The sequence below is a fragment of the Serinus canaria genome, chromosome 4 (assembly GCF_022539315.1).
Source record: "Serinus canaria isolate serCan28SL12 chromosome 4, serCan2020, whole genome shotgun sequence".
Taxonomy (NCBI): Eukaryota; Metazoa; Chordata; class Aves; order Passeriformes; family Fringillidae; genus Serinus; species Serinus canaria.
The window spans coordinates 45,607,181-45,627,812 of NC_066317.1; the positions used below are offsets into that span (position 1 = coordinate 45,607,181).

General features: G+C 39.0%; 1 protein-coding gene across 13 annotated transcripts in view; it reads left to right on the forward strand.

The window, feature by feature from the left end:
• The window catches only part of FRYL (FRY like transcription coactivator), a 160,041-nt gene that overhangs the window by 22,021 nt on the left and 117,388 nt on the right, over positions 1-20,632 (forward strand). For 7 of the 13 annotated variants that reach the window (XM_050973270.1, XM_050973272.1, XM_050973271.1 and 4 more), the window contains exon 1: positions 4,754-5,032. The exons of 3 other annotated variants lie outside the window; for them this stretch is intronic. In XM_050973270.1, coding sequence (XP_050829227.1) covers positions 4,858-5,032 — 175 coding nt within the window. In that variant the 5' untranslated portion in view covers positions 4,754-4,857. Of the gene's footprint in view, positions 1-1,327; positions 1,344-4,751; positions 5,033-20,632 lie in introns of those variants that run through there. 3 more of the 13 variants (XM_050973278.1, XM_050973277.1, XM_050973276.1) reach the window with 2 other exon arrangements.

Consider the following 20,632-nt stretch of genomic DNA (forward strand, 5'->3'; position numbering starts at 1 on the left):
ACAAGCTTTGTGGAAGTAGTTGATTGGATAAGAAATGTATAAAAAATATTATAACTAGAATTAAACCGGCTTTTGATGTGATGGCATTGGATGTAACAACCTTACCATCTCATCCTTCCATGAGACTGATTTTGCAAGAAAACATTTTTTAATCACGTCATCAGTCGACCCCATCTCCTCTGTATCCTGAACACGTCGTTCCATTCGTTTAATGTTGTCCTGTGGCTGAAGAGTTGGGAGAAAGCACAGGGTCTGTGTGCCAATAGGTGTGCCCACCCCATAGCAGTGTTAACCTAAAGGGGAGATCATAGAATCCTTTAGGTTGGAAAAGGCCTTTAAACCACCAAGGTTTGCAGTGTGAACTTTCACCTTGCTGGCACAAGAATGCCTCCAGCTGTGTCCTTTGCCAGCGTGGTTGTACCGATAGCCATATTGTCAGCTTGGCTCTTGAGGAATACATTCCTCACATGTGGCTCGGTGTGTAGCTCCAGGCTGAGCTCTGTGGAGTCAGGAGCCCGAGGCAAGAGAATGCGAGTTGGTGACCCTTTGCACAACGAAGGGCATGGGGAGCTGTGGTGCCAGCCAGGGCACCGGACACTCAAGCGGCTGAGGACTCAGCTGGAAGACCCCAGTCATCCCTGCATCTGCACTGTGAGGAGGGTATAAATGCCCAGGGGTTCCTTTGCTCGGGGTCCCTCCTCTGAGGCTCCAGCTCCAGCTGTGATTGTGATTTAATTATTGCATCACCTTAAATTATTTTAAGGATCCGGACGTCTGAAACTCTGCTGTGGGATCCCTGGGATAGAGCCTACAGGAAACCTTGTCTGACTGTGAGTGTGGGGTGTGCAGCTGCGAAGGGGCCTTAATCCCAGCTGAGGTGGTGCCAGAGTGGCTGGCAGAGTGGCTCCCGGGACCGGGAGTTTCCTTAACATGGCTGTATTTTGGAGCACACGTTCCCACCCTGCTAAGCAAGCTCCCCTGAACTTGTTGCCTTCTGCGGGGGCCTGTGAAATCGGGCGCAGTTCTCCTCTTTCCTTTGCCGGGGCGGTCTGTGCGGCCCTGACAAGTTAAAACCAGCCTGCTGTGAGGGCCGTGGCCGCGCCGGGCCGGCAGCTCGGGGCCGGCGGAGCGGGGTCCGGCCTCAGGCCGCGCGGGGGCGCTGCGGCCAAAGCCCTCCGGGAGCCGGGGGCGCGGGGCTCCCTGGAGAGCGGCGGTGTTCCCGTCCCGCGCCTTGCGGGATCCGGTGGGACCGGCGGCACCGCGCTCCCCGCCGCCCTCCAGCACTCTCTTGCCGCCTTACGCGTTAAATATAAAGGAAACTTCTGCCCCCTCTCCCACAGCAGGTAGGGCTGGCGTTTCTCTGGCACAGTAGGGTGGTTCTGGAAACATTTTGTGTTGCAAAGTTGCAGCTTTGCAATGCACACTTGCTCGGGAAGAGATGTGTAAAACGATGTGTTGTTTGTGGTAGGCTACAGGCCCTCTAGGCAGTCTTCCAAAATTGTACTTCCCAGTATCTTGTCTGATTTATAATTTCTTTTACTATTATTACTGCTAATTCTAGGAATTCTCTGCACATGTGAATTCAAGTCACTTGCAAGTAGTTTTTTCTCTCATGGATCTTTCTTTCATAGACCGTGTTTTGTTTTTTCAGTATTTCTTATTCTTGGGCTGTTCTTCCATCAGCAGGTTCACCTGCTTCAGTGGAATTCCCATGTACATGGCTTTCTATGCACCCCTGCCAAACAGCTTGGCTATTTGTGTTCTGAAAGGTCTAATCCAAGGAGATAATGCTCTGAGATGTGCTGTTGTGCTGTGATCATTCATTGGGTTCCCCAGTTCTGCAGGTTTCATGATCTCTTTAGCAGAACTTTGCATCAGAAGGGATTGCAATGTGGATTCCTGTTAGTGAGAGGTGCAGAGCTCAAATGTTATCCTGCCAGCCAGTAATACAGACATCAAGAACTGTGGCAGGGGAAGCCTGAGTGACTTCAGCAGGCACTTCAGTGCATAATCAGAGTGTAACCGAAGTGGAATACATGTGAAAGGACATCAAAGATCTTGCTGTAATGCATGTAACAGTTTTAAGAGCAAGTCTTCTATTTTTTAAAATCTTTTTGTTTAGAGGTTCCAGAATAAGAATTAAAAACTCTTACCATTCTTATTCTGTTAAAATTTATTGAATAATGCTTATTGTTGCCTGTTTTGGTTTTGTTTAAACATGAGTTTAGGTATAACAATTGTAAGACTTCTGATATGTTTTACACTGAGAGATAATCTGTAAAACTTGCTTCGGTTGTATGGAACCCACAATTGTACATTGTACTATTTAAGATGATGGTAAGAACAAATGTGAGGGAGGAGTATATGTGAAATGACATAACAAAACAAAAACATAAACCTTGTATCTTGCCTTATTTTTTTTATAGAGTACTGTTTTCATAGAATGTAGTGAAGCATGGAAGTCCTGGAGTTAACCTCCAGCCATCCATATACATATATATGTGTGTGTATCCCCAGCTATCTTCTGTAGAAAACTTCTTGATGCTCTTTTCTTAAGAGTCAAAAGCCACCCTGAAGGAAAAATCAGTTAAAAGCTTTTTGATGGTTTTTATAAGCTTTATTAGTTTATCAGGTTTAATCCTGAAATATGATCACGTGTCTGTAGGGTGTTTTTTTGTTGCTTGTGTTTTATGTGTCCTATTACTTTAAAGGCTATTGTTTTCTACTTTTACAAAAAATGTGACTTCAACACCTAACACTCTTTTAAATTCATGATTAACTCACATATGCAACATTGTTGTGTAAAATGTCACACCTTGTGCACTTAATGGTAAGTGGTGTAGTGGGTACTTGAACTTCACATGTCTACTCCACCCTGAGTCCACACACATAATAAAACCTCCACAGCGTGGTTAAAAGCACTTTGATACCTAGTCTGAGCCTTTCAGAGAGTGTTTAAGATAGGCACAAAGTGAAATATCTGGTTGCCCCATCTGCAAACTCCAGTTTGGCAGGTGGGTATTTGGAAGCATTCTCAGTCTTGCGGAAGCATCTGAATTGTTCTCTTGCTCCCAAATGCTAGGAACTGCAAAGTAGGTTTGTGGCAAGATTTCAAGGGCAAAAAAAGGATTTCTATAGAAAGTAATGCTATTATGAATAAATGAGGGCTTGAGCTTGTAATGACTCATGATCTGTTGTAATCACAAATTGTCTTAGTGGTATGTTTATTATTGTTCTGAAATGTGTAAACCCGCTTCTCTGTGTTTTCTTTTTGTATTGTGGGTAAAACACTGTGAGTGAAATCATTATAGGGAGACTTTTCTGCTTGATCTCCCTGCAGGAAGTGGTATTTTTGCAATATGTCTCTTATGATAAGGTCAGAATTTTGTATTCATTTCTAAGGAAAAAAATTGTGTAGATGTTTATATTCATTTACAAGGGAATTTGGGCTTGCCTGGATATCTGGGTATTTTAATGCAGAATTGAATAGAAAAGACATCTTCAGTCTGTACAGAACTTGAAAAAATATGTTAGGTGGCAGCTTTAATGAACTTGTACCAACTTTTTCAAGTTGTGGCGTTCTGAACAACATACGTGGCAGTTGAGTAAGACTGACAACTTAATCCAGTTGAGCAGCCCCTTGTCAGCATGTAACTGAAACTCTGAGACCTAAAGCATGTTATGCTGCATACCTTTCATAGACTTCTGTTTTTTTCTTTTAAGAGCTAAACAGTAGTGAATTTCACATTAAATACCTTCTTTTGAGGAATGTATAGAAGTGTGCTATGCTTCATGTGTAGTTTGGATAGTTGTGTTGCATACATTCAGCAATGTCTTGGACACTCTGCTGCCTTCATAAAAATAACAGAATCATGCAGGCTGCCACTGAGATGTTTGGAGTGAGTATTTAGTGTATTTCCTCTGAGCAGTGTGTACAGTTTTCAGTGGTAAATGAGGTAGGAATATTGCCTAGTACAGTGTCTATCTCTACTCTTAAGTGTAGTAAATAACAGAATACTGTAAATCAAATGATTATACATATTCCCAATTGTAGAAAGCCTTAAGGAACATTTTTCTTCTATGATAATTTATTTGTTTTGTCCTTGAACTTTCTGCTCCAAATGCAAGTCATCTTTCTGGCTTCTTTAAGCTAAATATAAAACAACATTTAAACTTCCCAAAATAAAACCCAAAAATTCAGCTAAACCAGGCATGTATGGAGAAGTAGCCCTAGGGATAAAGTGGATGTTTGGACAAGAGACAGGTTATTTCTGTACTTGTAGTTTTCTGGAAGGTGGTGCGAATATTTTAAGTGGTAAAAATAGCACCAGAGTCCCTGCAAAACAGCACATAAATATAATAAAAGTTAGTATTTTTGTAGTTAGTGGCTAAAACTATGTGAGAATGTGAATGGAGATGTTATACACCAGCTTTAAAAACAAAGTGCCTAGACTTTCTGAACGATAAGTGTTATCTTTCAAATACAGAAGAACGCTCTCTGTGCACTTCATGAAAATGAAAAGCTATTGAACTCTGATATGATTTTGCAAATGTGTTGCAAATTTTCTTAGGGCTTAAAACTTTTGCAGTGCTAAATAATGTCTCCTTGGCGTGCAGAGTTTAGCATGCGTTGGTTAATATATAGGCTTGGTGGTGTTTGGTTTTCTTATCAGTCCACCCAGTGAAATGTCTTTAGAATCTGCCTTGGAGCAGCTGGCTGGCAGCTGACGCTGCTGTTGGCACCACCCAGGTTTAAGCATGACATCACCAGAAGAAGTCCACCTCTGTGCTCAAGGAAGTTCATGTGGGAGCTACACTCTGGAGCATAACTGCTGAGAAAACAGAGGGCATGTAAAAATGGAATTCCTGAAAAAAATTGTTCCCACTGCTGCTTCTGGAGATGTTGTGGATGTTGGGAGTACAGCCCGTGAAAGCTCTCCAAGGCTGCTGAAGATGAGACGGGTCAGACTGTTTTCATTAGGACAGACAATAGAAGAAGACGAGGAGACACATGTTTTACATCCTGATTACTGTATGTATCCATGTCATCAACCTGGTGGAAACTGATTGCTAAGCTTTCTTCAGATCATGATTATTTTGTTAAATTGACAAATTTGAGTATAAAAGGCCTTTTTATCAGAGTTCCTATGACTATGGTGTCTTGAGCTTTAGAGCTATTTTATCACTGATGCATTATCATTTGTTAGTGACCTATGTGGAAGTAATTTTTCAGGATTTCTAATTTCAAGACTTCTTGTCTTTGCATGCCTGTGTAGCTTTTCCCCTCCTCTTTCTGGGATAAGAATATGTTTAAGTTTTTCAACTGTTATGTACATAAAATTAGGCACTAAGTTTTCTAGACAGAAGTCTGCTACACAGAGATCTGTGACTGCAGTTCAGGATGTGAGTTTTGTGTCCTCTTTTCTCTCCCTGTTTTTTGATCCCCTGCATTTTCAAAGGTTTTCCTTTTGAGTGTTTTTTTATCTCAAAACAGTATATGTTTTACTTTTTTAGTATTTTGAAGATTGCACATTTTTAGTAAATGTATTCTGTAAACAAGTCAAGTAAGAATATGGATATTGTCTAGAGAATTTTTAACCTCAAGAACATGGGTAAGGTTGCTTATATGATTTCTTTTTTAAAATTGTTTTTACTATGTGTTAGTGGCTAAATATTAGTGTATTGTGCTAATAAAAAGTAGAATTAGTTCATGTTCCTTTTTCAGATAGTACAGCTGAGTGGTAATGGAAAATTCAGTTTTACTTTTTTTTTCTTTTTGCCTTCAGCTAAAATAGTGCAGTCTTGAGTCTTTATGGTCTTGGATTCTGCTGGCTGTCAGATGTAGTTTTTGCCCTTTGTTGCGTGGTTGGATATTTGCAAGAATTAGTATGGCTTTTAAATTTTTTTCCTTACCTGCAATTTTTTTCCTGTCTACCTGCAGTGGTGGGAGACGGAGACATCCATCTGTCTTACTGAGTGATGAACTTACAGCCTTAGGAGGAATTAAGCTTGTGGTAGTGTGAGAGAGAAAGATTTCCTTGGAAAGACTTCTCTTAGTCTCTCTGATTGTAACATGAACCACTTTTTTTCATTGCATCAGGTTGGGTAAAACAGGCAGCTGAGGAAAGCAGGGACAGTTCTGATCTGTTAAACAAGTTGTTCCTGTGCACAGGTTCCTGTGCAGGTTAATGTTCTAATGCTGTGGGTTATTGAAGGCTGCCTACAGAATAACGTGTTATGGCTGCCTGTATATTTGAAAACCGATCAGAAGCCCATGGTGTCTGATGGGAAAGGTTTTTTAGCCTCATATAACTTGGAATGCTCTACAACAGCCCTGGAGTTTATAGTTGGATATCACTGTGAATTTAATATCTCCATAGGTGTATCTCACCAATCCTGCTTTTATGCTACATTCTAATTCCTTTATAGCTCTCAATTTAATTAATATTTTTTCCGCATGTTAATGTCAGAAGAAGTAGAATAGTCTTTGTGTCAGGTTAAAAGAAAATGCTGTAGGCTGATTGAAGTTGGTAGACAAAACAGATTCATTCATCATTGTTCAGTGTTTTATTGATAGTTAGAGCAAATGAGGATAATAAACATAGAATAAGCTACTCTGACTCTTAAAGATGAATTTACCTCTCTTGATCCTTAAATGTGTGCTAAATGGTGACTATTAAGAGTGGTTTTGTGGAAACCAGCAGTGCTTGACTAATATTGTTTAATAGTGTGATGTCATCATTTACGAAATGAAGACTTAGAGTCTGTTCTGGGATCATGCTTTTACAATAGCAGATAGTAGCTGAATCCTCTTTAAATTATCTGCTTATTTCTATTTTTGTATCTTGGTAATGGAATGAGCTGCTCTTCTGGAATAGAGCAAAAAAACTACTGTGTTTACCAGTTGGGTATGCTGCAGAAGGCAGGTGCTGACCAAACAGGTAATAAAACAATAGAATTATTTGAAAAAATATTGTAAACATTTACTTGCTTATTGTTGGCAGATATGGTGTTAATGCGCCATAGAATTTGAGGAGCTCAGTAGTCTTTTAAAGCTAAGGTGGTTTGTCCTATTACTGTGTTTGAATTTGAGAGTGAGTGATGTTTATTATTTTTTTTTCGTTTTACTTTCTGTTCCTTATTGCTGCTGTTTAAGATTTTTTTTTGTTTGTTTTGTTTTGGTGAGAATTTACGTGATATTCTGAGCCTGACAATTATTTTTAAGTATAACCATATTTTAGAAGTTCTCCAACGGGCAGACCAAGCAAAAAAAAAAAAATATTCCTGGCATTGAAATGCTAAAATATTATTTTTATAATACCAGCTAGTTGGGTTTGCATCTAGCTGACCTAAACTTTTTGTGAGAAATTCAGGTGGTGACATTTTTGGTGTTGTTGGTTGTTAAAATATTTATAATATCAGCTGTCAAAATATTTACTCAGTATATACTTTGTTTTAGAGCTGAAAATAGGACCTTCAAAATACATGCTCTGTGATACATCTTTTAAAATAGGTAGTTTCCATCAGAATGGTTTCAAGTGTATTTAAGAAACCTTTTCAGAAATGTCTTTTTAGATGTGTAAGATTAGTACAATTGTAGAAGAAAACCACAACTGACTTGAAGTGTTTGTACATGACTCTATGCATCAAAATGCTTAACAGAGGTTAGTAAAGGAACTGGCAGTTTTTTAAAATTTACTGTAGTGTTTAAGAGTGGGCATGTTCTTAGTTGTAAAAATTTGTTTCAAAAAAAATGTACAGTCCAAACGAAACATGCAAAGTTGAGCATGGAAATTTCAGATTGTGGTGTTAAAGAAAGGGAGTGCCACAACTGCCCTGAGTGAACTGGCAAAGGCAGCTGTACCTGTGGTGTGTGAAACGTGCCCTCCTGTTGCAGCTCTGTGCTTTCATTGTGTTACAAGGCAGAGTAGCTAATACCGTGGAACTGTCTTAATGGCTAGCTGTGTAAGTGAAATCTGCAGGAATTGAAGAGGAGATGTTAATTTTGTCAGTGATATGAGTATTCTCACTGCTCAGAGCCCCCATGTTATTTCTGGGTATGGAAAACCTACTTCACTTGAAGTGCTTCTGCTAGGAGAGTAAAAATACACCAACAGGAATGTGTTCTTTGGTGGTAAAGTAATGGAGCTGTGGCTGCCTCAGGTTTTAGCAGCAGGGGCTGGATACACATACAGTACCTGTGAGCACTGTGTAACCTATAGTATCAGCAGCTCTGCAGGGCATATTCAGTTCCCAGTTGCATCTCTAATCAGCCCTGTACAGCAAAGGATGACCTGGGACTTGGTGTTTATACATGAAATAAAAGTCAATTTCTGTACCCAAGTGCAGAGTTTTGGTTAGAAAAGACTGGAGGGGTTGGTGTGCAGCTCAATGCCATGGCTTCCCCCCACAATCTCTGCTCACTTGTGTTTAAAGACTGCTCCATAATAGTGTTTGGGATCCAAAATACTATTTACATAAAAGCCTGTAACCTCTCTCCTTGTTTTCTTATCACTGCAGATAACAGTGTTTTGCTTGAGTAGTGCCCCAGGAAATTGTTCTGTGTATATTTTCCATAAGAAAAAATAAGTGAACCTCTCCTAAGGGCCTTTGGAGTCTGTGCTTGGAGCCCTTTGCAACAAAAGGGAGGGAAAGGAGGTTTTTGGTTCGATTTTTTTGAGTGCAGTTTTACAAGCGGATCAGGCTGATCCAACACTTTGCTGTCAATGAAAAGGGCAATCTCACTCACAGCTGTGCAGCCTTCCCCATCTTCTCCTGAGTTCTGGTTGTGGCTTTTCTCTGAGCTGATTAATTTCACAAAGCCAACAGAAAATGTTCCAGTGTATTAGGGGCACTTTTGAAATGAATCGGCAAGGGGAATCAACTTACTGAAAGGGTCTTTTGGGTCAGTAGTGGGGACAGCGTTAGATGTCCTACCATTACCAAAAGTAGCAGTCACCTTTTGGATATCCTCTGTTTAATTGATTTGTGGAAAATGAACTCCTAAATATTTTAGATAAATGGAAAAACAAGCATCTCTCCAGAGTGTTATTTTAAGTGCAGGCATGATAGGTTTTATTATTGCTGCTTATAAGCAGATAAAATGACCACTGGGTAAATATTTCTTAAGTAAGGCATTAGCTCAAGATGGAGTCAATAAAGAGCTGAAATCAGGTCCAGCAAATCTTTTTAATAGTAAGCCCAAGTGCAGAGAGGTACACCTCTGACTTCTTTATTTTACCATTAATACAGAAAATCAACTATAGTTGTGTTTAATTGTCAGACACATCTCAAATATAACTTTTACTTTATTTTATTGAAGATCTGATTTTTTAAAATTGCATACTTGACTATATATCTAATATACTTCTGCTGTAGTTTTTCTCAGGGTTTCTTCTGAAGAATGTGTGCAGGAATTTACAATGAATGTATTTTAGTCAAGTGGTGAAGTAATTGAAATTTAGTGCTTCATACAAGGTGTGTATCAGCACAAATCAAAGGTGGATCTCAAGGTATTTCTTTGTACTTAGCAGCTACTCATGTGAGGTATATTGATATAAATGTGTGGAGTATATGCATATATTGTGAGGTAATATACTTCTTTTCCTCTGACACATGGTGAAGAGAGCTTATCAAATTTTTTACTGCTGTTGGTCACTTACTAGATTATCTTTGTATCACATTTGCAAGGTCTCTTTTTATGCATCTTCTGGACTGCAAGCCCTTTAAAGGTCTTCTCACACATAGTGTTAGTATGAGCTTTCATGTGGCAGCTGAATCAATGTAATGGCTCAGTGTTGTGAACAAGAGATTGTACACTTCCACCTGTGTAGTTGTCTTGTGTATTCATTTTTGGTATTCCCATTGCATGTCTATCTTTGGTGAGACTATTCTACTTACTAAACCAGAGGAAATCCCTCTTCCCTTTCAATACCAGTGGATAGACAGTAAACTGGAACACTGTGAGAAATAACCAACAGCAAATTTAGGAAGTGAATGTCAGTAAACCTGCTGTTTGGACTTTGTTTTTCTGTTCTTTTGACTTTCTGGCCTGCAGATTTGTAAGGTGAAAAGTAAGAAGTAAAATCTCCAGCTTATTAAGGGAAAAAAATAAAAGGTGAGATTGGACAATACTTAGCTGCAAATATTCATTGAAATGTTATCTTTAGGCTAATTCTTTAAAATAACGCAGATAAAATTTAGTGGTAGAATTGTAAATTAAGCAAACATCTCTTGACCTTTCCAATCTACAATTATTTTTAAGGTAATTGTGAAAGGGACAAAATAAAGCTTTTAAGTTGAAGGAGAGAGAGAGAGACATATGTGGGGGATGTGAGAAAACCTAACATAGACAGAAAAACAAGTTTTCAGAAGATTCTACAAAAGCTGATTGAGGAGAGTTGTGAAGTGCTGAAGTCAACAAGATGTGGAGCAACTTGTTGCAAAAATATCTGCTACTGTAAAACTGTTCTATCTGTGATATACTGGTAATAGAAGAACAAAAATATTCTTTTAAATTCTTTGTGTCTAAGGTGTCCACAGGCCTTGGAAGTGACATTTTGAGAGAGACAGAATAGTTTAGCATGTTGTTCCTGTTTTGAATGATACTGTAAATATCTTGCACATAGAAGAGATTTTAAAACTTAATCTGCTGTCAATGTCTGTTAGTGATCCCAAGGTAGAGTATATAAAAGGGTGGATAGCATGTAAAACAGAAGTATCAGCTTATTTTTAAGAAACTGTTTCCTTTGAAGTAAAAAAAAACCCTGTTATCCTTTAAAACATTAAAATTGATCTATGGGCTAAAAAAATCCAAACTAATATCTTCCTAATGCTCAAGAATCTATTTGAAAGGTCAGTATAGTATTTACTAATAGGATTAATTCAGCAACTGCATATGAAGATGCCATGCTTGTGATACCAGCAGTTCAGATTAAAGTTACAGAAAGGTTAGAATTGGAACATTGTAAAACAGCTTTTCAATTATCACTTGAAAAAGAAGTCTGTGTTTCAAATGCAAAAGTTTTAGTTTGTAGGTGATCAGACTAGTCTTAATCTCCTTTAGGCATGGTTTTTCTGTTTCTAATGAAAATGTGAATTGTAAGTGGAAGAGCCAGATATATTTTCAGTAATTGATATTTTTGATGACTGTTGGTAGTTTCTGTTGGCTGCATTTGTTAACTGTTTTATGTCTTCGTTTGTAAATTTCTATGTTTCTAGTTGCTTTTCTTTTAAGCTCTTCGGTAACAGGATAGTTCTTATCCTTTGAGTTCTAACTTCATATGTGTTCCTTTATTGTGTGGATCCAAATGGGGGGAGAAAAAGGCTACTACTTCAACTACATCCTCTTAATCAAGGGCTACTTTGGAAAGCCTTTCCATTTTCTGTAAATGTCATTTTTGGTGTCTCTAACTCAGCACTGAATATATTGCCTTTAGTTGCTCTTCAAGTAAGAATATGTTCTCTCAGGTAGCAAATGCTATTTGAAGAGTAGCTGTGATTTGGGAAGCAGTGTTAGTGACGCTGGTTGTTTCACTTGACATGTATCCTCTTGTTCTCCAGCCAAGTTCTAAAAGGTCCCTTCAAGCAAGGACCCACCCTCTCAGATAGGAGTGTTCTTGACTCATGCTTGTAAATTTTTGATGCTTGTATTTATTTATAAAAGAAGGATTTTGTTATGGGAAATCCAAGCGCACTAGTGTTTTGAAGAGACGGGTAAAACTTTCAGAAAGCCACGTCACTTTACCAGTGGAACCTTCTTAAGAGATTGTTTCTGTCTGCAGCAGTTTTTCATAACATGCTCTGGATGTTCAGGACTTGGTGTATCCTCACTTCATGAGCTGTGCAATATGCCTTTGTAGGGCGATACTACATACATAATAATAGTTACAAAAATATAACTATATAAAAATAGTTATGAGAATATATAAAAATGGCTGATTAGTCTAAAAAGGTACGTAGTGACATGCATGTTGTGGACCCTCATTGTTGGGATACTTTCAATGCTCATTGACAAGACCTGTATGGCAATATAAGCTTCAGATACTCTAACATCAGGATGCTGTTGCACAGTTATGTTAGAGACTGACTCAAAACTGTCTGGTGTCACTTGGCATCTCTTAAAAATGCACTGATATGAGCTTTGTCTCCGTTAGTTTGAGAGGATGACTTGCTGAAGGAAGGATGTTTGTAATTTCAAAGTATTTTCTAAGTTAAAACAGGAAAACCAGTAATACATATAAAAGAAACTCAAAACTTGTATAAAAATATTGTATTTATCTGGTATGTTGTTTTCAGTTTGATAGAGTTAGTTTAAAACCATTTTTTATTCGTTGATTGGGGTTTCCATAAATTCTGTTTCCTGGAAGGAGCCATGCAGAGCAGAGTAGGTTAATTTGCCCAGATATTGAGGAAGGTATAGATGTTTATAGGTATATTGTATGTTTGGATAATTAACATGTTCATATCAGTTGCTGGGAGAAATGAACAGCGTGCAAATGCTCTGTCAATAGATATGACTGACAAATAGGGAGAGCCAGTTGAATGAACAGAAGAAGCTAAAGCACGTTGTCCACTTTATGAACATCTTTTTACCACCTGATTTCAGCTGTTCATTTTTCAGTAATTCGTTGGGCTTGCAGTGGGGTGACACCGTGGCTCTCGTTTGATGTGCTGTGCCCGATGCAGGTGTGTGGATGCAGAGCTGCCTGCCATGGGTCAGGGGGAGTGCTGGGCTTTGCAGCTGCTGCCATGTATGCAGCTGCTGGCAGAGGCCAGTTTGTAGTCCACTAGCTAAGGCACTTGAAGGAACTCTGTGTTGTGGACTATTTGCACAACTTCCAGACAAACATGGCCTTGTAAAGTTTTAGTGTGTGTTAGGTGTTTAGTATCTAACTGTTGCATTTAGCTGCCCTTGGTTTGTTACTACTTCTGGTTCTCTCCCTTTCTGATCTTTGTATTTCTTTTCTTGCTTTTCTGTAGTGTACAAACATGCTTGCTCAAGATAAAGGTTCAGAACAGACACTCATGAATTCTTTTATTTCTGATTTGCAAAACAATGTATATTTTACCTTTTAATTACCGTTTTAAATCTTAAGAGCATCTCTATTTTTTTACTTACTCTTCAGGTTCCTACAAGAATATGTGTTTCACAGAAATGGGAGAGCTGCAAAATTCAGCATTAAAAGCAGTTAACTGTTTAAATCATGCTAACTAAAGCACTAAAGAAAGGTGCTATAAATATTTTCTGGCTTTGGAGTAAAGAAATATGCCATTTTAGTTGAACTGTGAGAATGCCATGTTGATGTAACGACTCCATTTATTTTTTATACTGGGTGGTGGAGCTCCATATGCTCCTGCCCTGTGTAACTGAAACATCAGGAAAAGCTGTTTTAGGAGTTGAAACCTCAAGAGAAAATTGGCTGTCCATGCCTTACCTCTTCTTGCTTTCCTTTTCCTGACTCTCAAGTGCAACTATCCAAGTCCTTATACTATGTGTGCAGAGCTGCTGCCTACATAGGATTGAAGCCATGGTGGAATAAGTTGGTAGGCTTGTGACTGTGAGGAGGTTTTACAGAGACACCTGCACAAGTTCCCTGTTGTCACTGTGCCATTGCCCATCCCTCTGCCTACTGTTAAGTGCCCTGCGGCAGAGGTGGCTGAATGACACGTCTTCCCATGCAGGGCTTTATAGTGTTTAATGTATGAGCAGGAGTGGACTGCAGTGACAGTGGCTTGGGAGCAAACATTCTGCTTTGCCCATGGCACAGGGAAGAAGGCAGGAGTTCACCTCCAGGCACAGGGTGAGCACATACACAAGGATCTTCAACTGCTCAGTGAGTTTAGTGGTAATCTGCATCCGATAATATTTTCTGCTCAAGCACTGTTGTGCTCATGAGGCTTAGTAGATTGCAGCTTCTGTGCTGAGTTTATCCCTATAGGTAGCTTTTTTATTTAATTTTTTCTTCTTTAAAGTTTTCCCAGATGAATCATAAGCTCTCAGTGGTTTTTTTTTCCCCAATGCTCTCTATAGGGATGGAATAACTGATCCTTGCATAATGTAAATACGATGTTTCCTGTAAAAGTGGCACAGACATCAGCAGCTTGGGAGGAACAACAAAAATAGAAACATAACTGATTTGTAGCAGTTGTCTTGAGGCCTTGTAGGGTAACAGAGTTAAGCCTTTCCTTACTCTATCCATTTAAACGCCCAGCAACTAAGCAGGGATTTTCTGTGTAGCTCCGTAACTGTTTCCAGGTTCCATTTAAAAGTTTGGTGAAAAGTGAGGGCTGCTTCCCCAAACCCAGTGCATTGGTATGTTTGTGCTGAAGCACAGCGAGGAGGCTGACGCAGTACAGAATTGGACAGATCAGACCTTAAGGCAGTTTTTTCAGGTTGTCTGACATGGAACCATCTTATCCTAATTGGGCTTTAAACCTCTAAGTTTTATTTGCAGTCATTGAAGATTGAAATTTAGCTTCCGAGGAGGGAATAAATAATTGTGTTTCCCAGAATTTTAATCACAGGGCTGCTTGTGACAATTGAGAAACTTGGATTTGTCAGACTTATGAGATGTGGTAGCAACTTTAGGCTTGGGTATCACTTTACCTGTCTCATTTTGTCTTGGTGGGAGATTGGTTAAATAGCATCTCAGAACTGCCTATTGTGGTTTTTGAAATGTTTCATCTTTTTATTACTGATTTGTTTCCTTGTAGTCTTACAGTGTTTGCTGATCTGGAAAGCTAGATTTTCAGGAAGGACTGGATATCTGTTTACTATAAACTATTACAAAATTCATAAGCCCATTGTTAACTACCTTGAAAATGTTTTGATTTTTCAGGATTTGATTACTCTTGAAGGCTGTGGGGTATGCGTTCCCTTTTTTTTCCCCAGTTTACAGCAAACTTACTATTCAACCTAGATGTTGTTAACTTAATGAAAAGTTAAATATTAACTGTATCCTCTTTGATCCTACTCAAAGACTGTGTTCTGTGAGGAGGCTGTGCATTTGCATCTTCAGTGTCCTTCCAGAACTAGCTGGAAAGTTCATAATTTGCTCTAAATGGGAAATATTATTTGTAGTTCTGAATGCATTTTCTGTCAGTCTTTATTATCCTGAATATAAATGTAGTAGGGCTGAAAACTGTAAGGAAACTTCCGGAAGCAAGAGTAGCAGCATGTATTTTGTAACTGAAAAGAATGTGTTTAGCTTTGGTTTTTAATTGAGTGTTAATGCCAGAATGCTTTGTTCAAAATAATATAAATTATTTTGCAGAGGGATAAGAAGAAAAATCATATTCTGTTATCTTGGCCATGTCATTAAAATAAAACACGAGCTGCACTGGGGATTTGAGGGAGGGAGGTAGTGTGTTATGAATATGCTCTTAGAGAAGTGAAGCTATTGTAGAACTGGGGAACAACGCTTCAAATGAAGGGGGGAGAAAAAGGAAATGAAGCTAAAAATATGTAATGCTCCCTATGAAACACAAATTAATGACTTATAAAGTGTTATTTCTTTGCCATTTAAAAGCAAACTTTTTGAAGTTAAATAATGCTCTTTTAAGATAGTAAATACAGCAATATCTTCAGTCATGAAACCCCTCTTACCTTTTCAGTCTGTAGAGGTGAAGCAAAACCAGTATTGTATGAATCTTTTTTTTTTTTTTGGTCTTACATGTCAGTGTTTGCCACAGGCCAGATATCTGGCCGTTAATGCAGTAGCAGTATTATGCATATGGCACTTCATCTACATTGTTCAGAGTAGTTGCCAGCAATGTATCTGGGCATCTCCAAGAAAATGGCATGATGTTACTTGAATTAAAGCTGTGCAGATAGCCTTTGCATACACATTTCTGGTAAATGTATTTATCTTACTATGGATATTCCTTTCAGAAATATTTTTATTAACTTTTCTTTATTTGCAGCATTAGGTATTTATCTGTACTCTCTACAGTGCTGAAGTTTCTGATCTCTTACATTGCTTGGGTCCTCTAGTTATTAAAACACTCAAAGCAAATCTTGTCTGTCCTGTGACTGGGCTTACTGTGCATATATTGAAAATGCCATCTAAAAGGTATGTGTGGAAGTGCTGAATGGGCTTAGTTTGTACAGGTCAAGCATGCTGTGGATGAATGGTACCACAAATGGCCATTCTAATGGTTCCTGCAGCAGCTGGGCTTACAGTGCATGAATCTTGTAATGTATCAGTCTATTTCCAGCCTGGAGTCTGCTGACTTAGGTCACTGAAGCAGCTTGAGCAATTTGCTTCTGGCCATCCTCTTTACTAAGAGTTTTCCATATCAGAGCAGAAAGCGTGGTGTGGACGGGGCACTTGGATGAATCATTTTAGTAGAGTACAAACAGCTTGTGTCTGCAGATTGAGCACTTCTGCTTTACTGCACCTACAATCCAATTCTTGTCATGTTCTTTTTAGAGCTTACTGATACCAGTGTGCTTATTCATGCATATCTCACCTTGGCTCTTGTGAAAGTCTCAAAAATAGACTTTATAGTAGTCCGTTCCCTTTAGAAGTGAAATTGATCCAGAATCAAAAGGTATACAAATACTGGGATCAGTATATAAATGTATTTATTGGAATTGTGTAATGTTCAGCTTATTTATAAAAGTATGCACAGATCTTCAATTTAATATTTTCTTCTTTGGTTTTTTTTCATGCGTGAACCAGCTCCAGATGAAAGCTATTTGCTGATATTTAAATGCAAGTGCTTTATTTACCATTTTATCTAAAATAGTAAAATATTAATCTTATGGAAGACTTCTTATAAGTACTCAAACTGATAGGTATTTTTAGTGGTCATACTTGTTGCTCTCAGTTTTAGACATAGTGTACTTTCCAGAAGACTCTTTCATTTTCCTCTCTGAGAATGAGGAACTGGAAAAAATCCATATGGTAAATGACATTTTTCTAACAGTGTTCTAGAAGTACATGATGTTGATATCTTGTCACTCTGCATTATGAGTTTTCCTGGGTCTTCTCAAAGAATTAGCCTTGTCTGTGCTTGTCCAAGATTCAGAGGCTTGTAATCCATAGTTTTTGTTCCTGCTTTTACCATTCTTGTTTTGATAAAAAATAAAAGGTTACATTTTAAATTTTGTGGTTTATACTGAAATCTTCTGTTTATTCTAATATTTGGTAGGTTGTTTCATTAACTCATTTCAAAGGAAAACCAAAACCCAAGAAGTCTAGTATGGCAGTCATTGTTATTAACACGCCTTTGGTTGTAAAGCAGTATATTGAGTTGTGAGGAAGAATGGTTGGAAGGCTTGTGCACAGTTGTACAATAAGATAACTCCTATGATGCTGATGTTATATGATGGGTTTAAGATACTGACAGACCTATTACTCCACTTGTGAAATGGACTTGTACTGATAATTTGGTTTTGCCTTTCTTGGGGGAAGGGGAGGACTGTGAAAATAATTTTTAAGTCTAATAAATTAGTGATGTCCATTTAATCAAAGTTGCTATGTCTGTTCATGTATGTATGAGAGCATACATATTTATGTCGTATTAAAAGAACATATTTATTTTCAAAATATTTTGATTCCTCATATTGTATATTCCCAGTCTTCAATGCATCTCCTGAAATCCTTAGAAGGAGAAGCTTATACTCTTGGTACATACAATTCTCATTTCTTAGAAATTGTTAATGGGCTAATATTTTTTCTGTTAATTATTTAAAATAACAATTGCTAGTATCCTTGAGGAAACCCAATCTATTGTGGTCATTAGTTGATACTATGAATAAATAACAGTGCTACAAAATCTCAGATGCTGTGGTTAAAGGCCATGTAACTTGCTTGGCCAAGCACCTCAACGTCATAAATAAATGCAAATTTTGAAAAAGATTTCCTGATAATAGTTTAATTTTGAAACGCTGCTTTACAGAAATACTGACAACTTCTCTGTTGAATGTCTTCTTAACAGGAATCCAGAAGGTGGAACATGGGGAGACTAGTATTTTTGTAGGTTTGTTTTAGTATGTCTCCTGGAGATTCTGGGATGATTGTTTTTAGTAAGTTTTTGGCACTGATAACTTAAAGAATAAAAACTGAGGGGGGAGGGGGGGAAGGGCAACTAGAAAGAACGCAAAGTGTATTTTTAAAAGTCATTATTTTTGAGGTGCTGAGAGAGTTGGCTCATGATTTTGGAATGCACACTGTTAACAACGATTCCTTTGAAGAAGTCTCTGTAGCCCAGTGTTAAAGGCAGTCAGAGACCGACCATAATTAATACAGTCTTTCAAATTAGTGGGGAAATTCATCAGCCGGTTCCAAAATCTGACCTTTATATCGTACTCGTAACAAAATACAACCTCTATTATGTCTTATTTAGTAAGAGGAAAAAGGAATGCTTGAAGTGTAACTTTAAATGTATTCATAAAAGGAGTGATGAAAAGGAATATGAAGTAATACTACCCACCCACTGTGTAGGCAGTACTACCTGAAACAGGCTTATGAGAGAAAGTGTGATGTGAAGTCCCAGAGTTACTCTGTGGATGTATATTCTGCTGTAACTTGTTTGGGAAGAAAAAAAGTAGTATTTTGATATAGGTGGCAATTTGTTATCTAATTACAGAAAAATATTTTTTGTATGGGGAAATTTGGATTATTTTTAATCTATGAAAACTGAATGAGATTACTTGTCTCTCAATAAAACTGTTCATCTCCTAAATGACAGCAGCTGTTGCTTCAACGAGCCTAGTGCAGTGGCAGGCTTGTCCCACTCTTTCTCCAGTGTTCTTCTGCTGCTGTGTTAGACCTGTCACTTAGAACCACTTAGTTTTACATCAATTGGTTTGTGTTACCTCTCTGTTAGTGATAATTCTTTTGTCTATGTGGGGTGAGAGATTAAAGCCCCAAACAAACAAAACCAAAATCACAAATAAACCCCAAACCTGAAAAGAATTTTTGTACACTGTTCTTAAATTTTTCCTACAACTTCAGATAGTGCTAATTTGCCTGAGGACACAGGTATTATTTTCTCCTCATGGTTTGTTTACTCCTAGTACAGTATGGGCAGCAGTTTTGAAACTGTGGATTTTTAAAAAATCACTTTAAAGCAGATTTAGTTAATCAGTGTTGGATTGCATCCCTTGGAACCCAGAACTGTAACTTCTAAGAGACTTTCCATTGTAGCATTTGAGTAAACTATCAGAAATACCAAAATTGTGTAAAGTCCTTTGGAAGACACTAAGAAAAAAAACCCCAAACCCAGCTCAAGTCCTTTAAAAGACATTAAGGAGAACAGCCACCACCAACCAAACTCCAAACAGCTAGCAGAATCATAAAAGGATTTAGGTTGGAAGGGGCCTTAAAGCTAGCGCTACACTGAGTTACTCAGAGCTTCATCCAGCTTGGCCTTGACTCTTCTGGGGATGGGACATCCAGAACTGCCCCCTGGCTGTTGTTCTCTTGCAGGCATCCACCGCAGGAATACTTACGGCCTTCCTGCCCTCCACTGTGATTGTTTTTTACCTTAGTGATTTCCCATCCTCCGTACCGTCCCCCCTCCTTTGATTTTGACGATTTTTAGCGAAGACGGCTTGATTGGCTTTTGGCACTGCTCAGAGCAACGCTGGGCAGTTTATTTAATTCATCACGATTTTAACAGATCGGTTGGAAGTTTATTTAAAACTCGGAAAAGCACAAACAGCCTTTTTTAGCCCCTTTTGGTTGTAGTTGCAAGGAGTCGCTTCGTTCGGCTGCCAAGGGCTGGGTAGCTCGGTCGCTGTGCCTGGGTCGCTGTGAGCATCCCCCGGGCGGAGCGTGGGTACACCCCGGAGGCGGGAACGGCTCCGGGGCGGGGCCGGGCGGGCGAGGAGGGGTCCGTCCCGGCAGGAGCCGCCCCCCGCCCGCCGCCCCCCAGGCCCTGCGTCACACCGGCACCGGCACGTCCCTCCCGCGGGTGTTGGCGGAGGCGGCGGCGCGGCCGGCGCCCCGCTCCGCCCTGCTCGCACCATGCTCAGCCTGCAGGACTCCCTCTTCTTCGAGATCAGCATAAAGTCTCTGCTGAAATCCTGGAGCGGCAGCAGCAGTAAGTATGTCGCTGCACCGGGAATCACAGCAGTGTAGCAGATCTTATCCTTTTCTAATTTTCTTTTTTTTTTTTGATTTTTCCCCTATTTTTCTTTTTATCTCTTTTTTTTGCATGCTGCCGTGTGAAACTGCCCTTTAAAAACCAGGGTTTTAGTGATCCTGTGTGCTGGTGCAACTTGGCATAGACAGTCTGAGATCTATCTCCTTCTTAGTTCTCGTGAAAGATTTTGTATTTATATATTTGTTTATTATTTTATTTTCTCAGACTGCAGTTATTTCAGTCTGGTAAAGTTCTTTGCATCCTTTGCTGTCCAAGAGAGGTGACAGTAGATGCTCATCTCTGCAGAGTTCCCAGATGCTGATGATGTCTTAGTTGTGTCAAGCTCCAAATGCTCCTTTGAAGCAAATCAGTCACCCTTGGACAATGTATTTTACGGGGGGGGGTATTGTTTTTGTGCCTGAAACCTATTATTGTGCCTACAAAAACTGCCCACTTTGATCTTCTAAATGTCCTGAAAGGAGAGTTTCTAGGAGGATTCCTTGTCTGAATTGAACCAGCGAAGCAAGGATGCTGC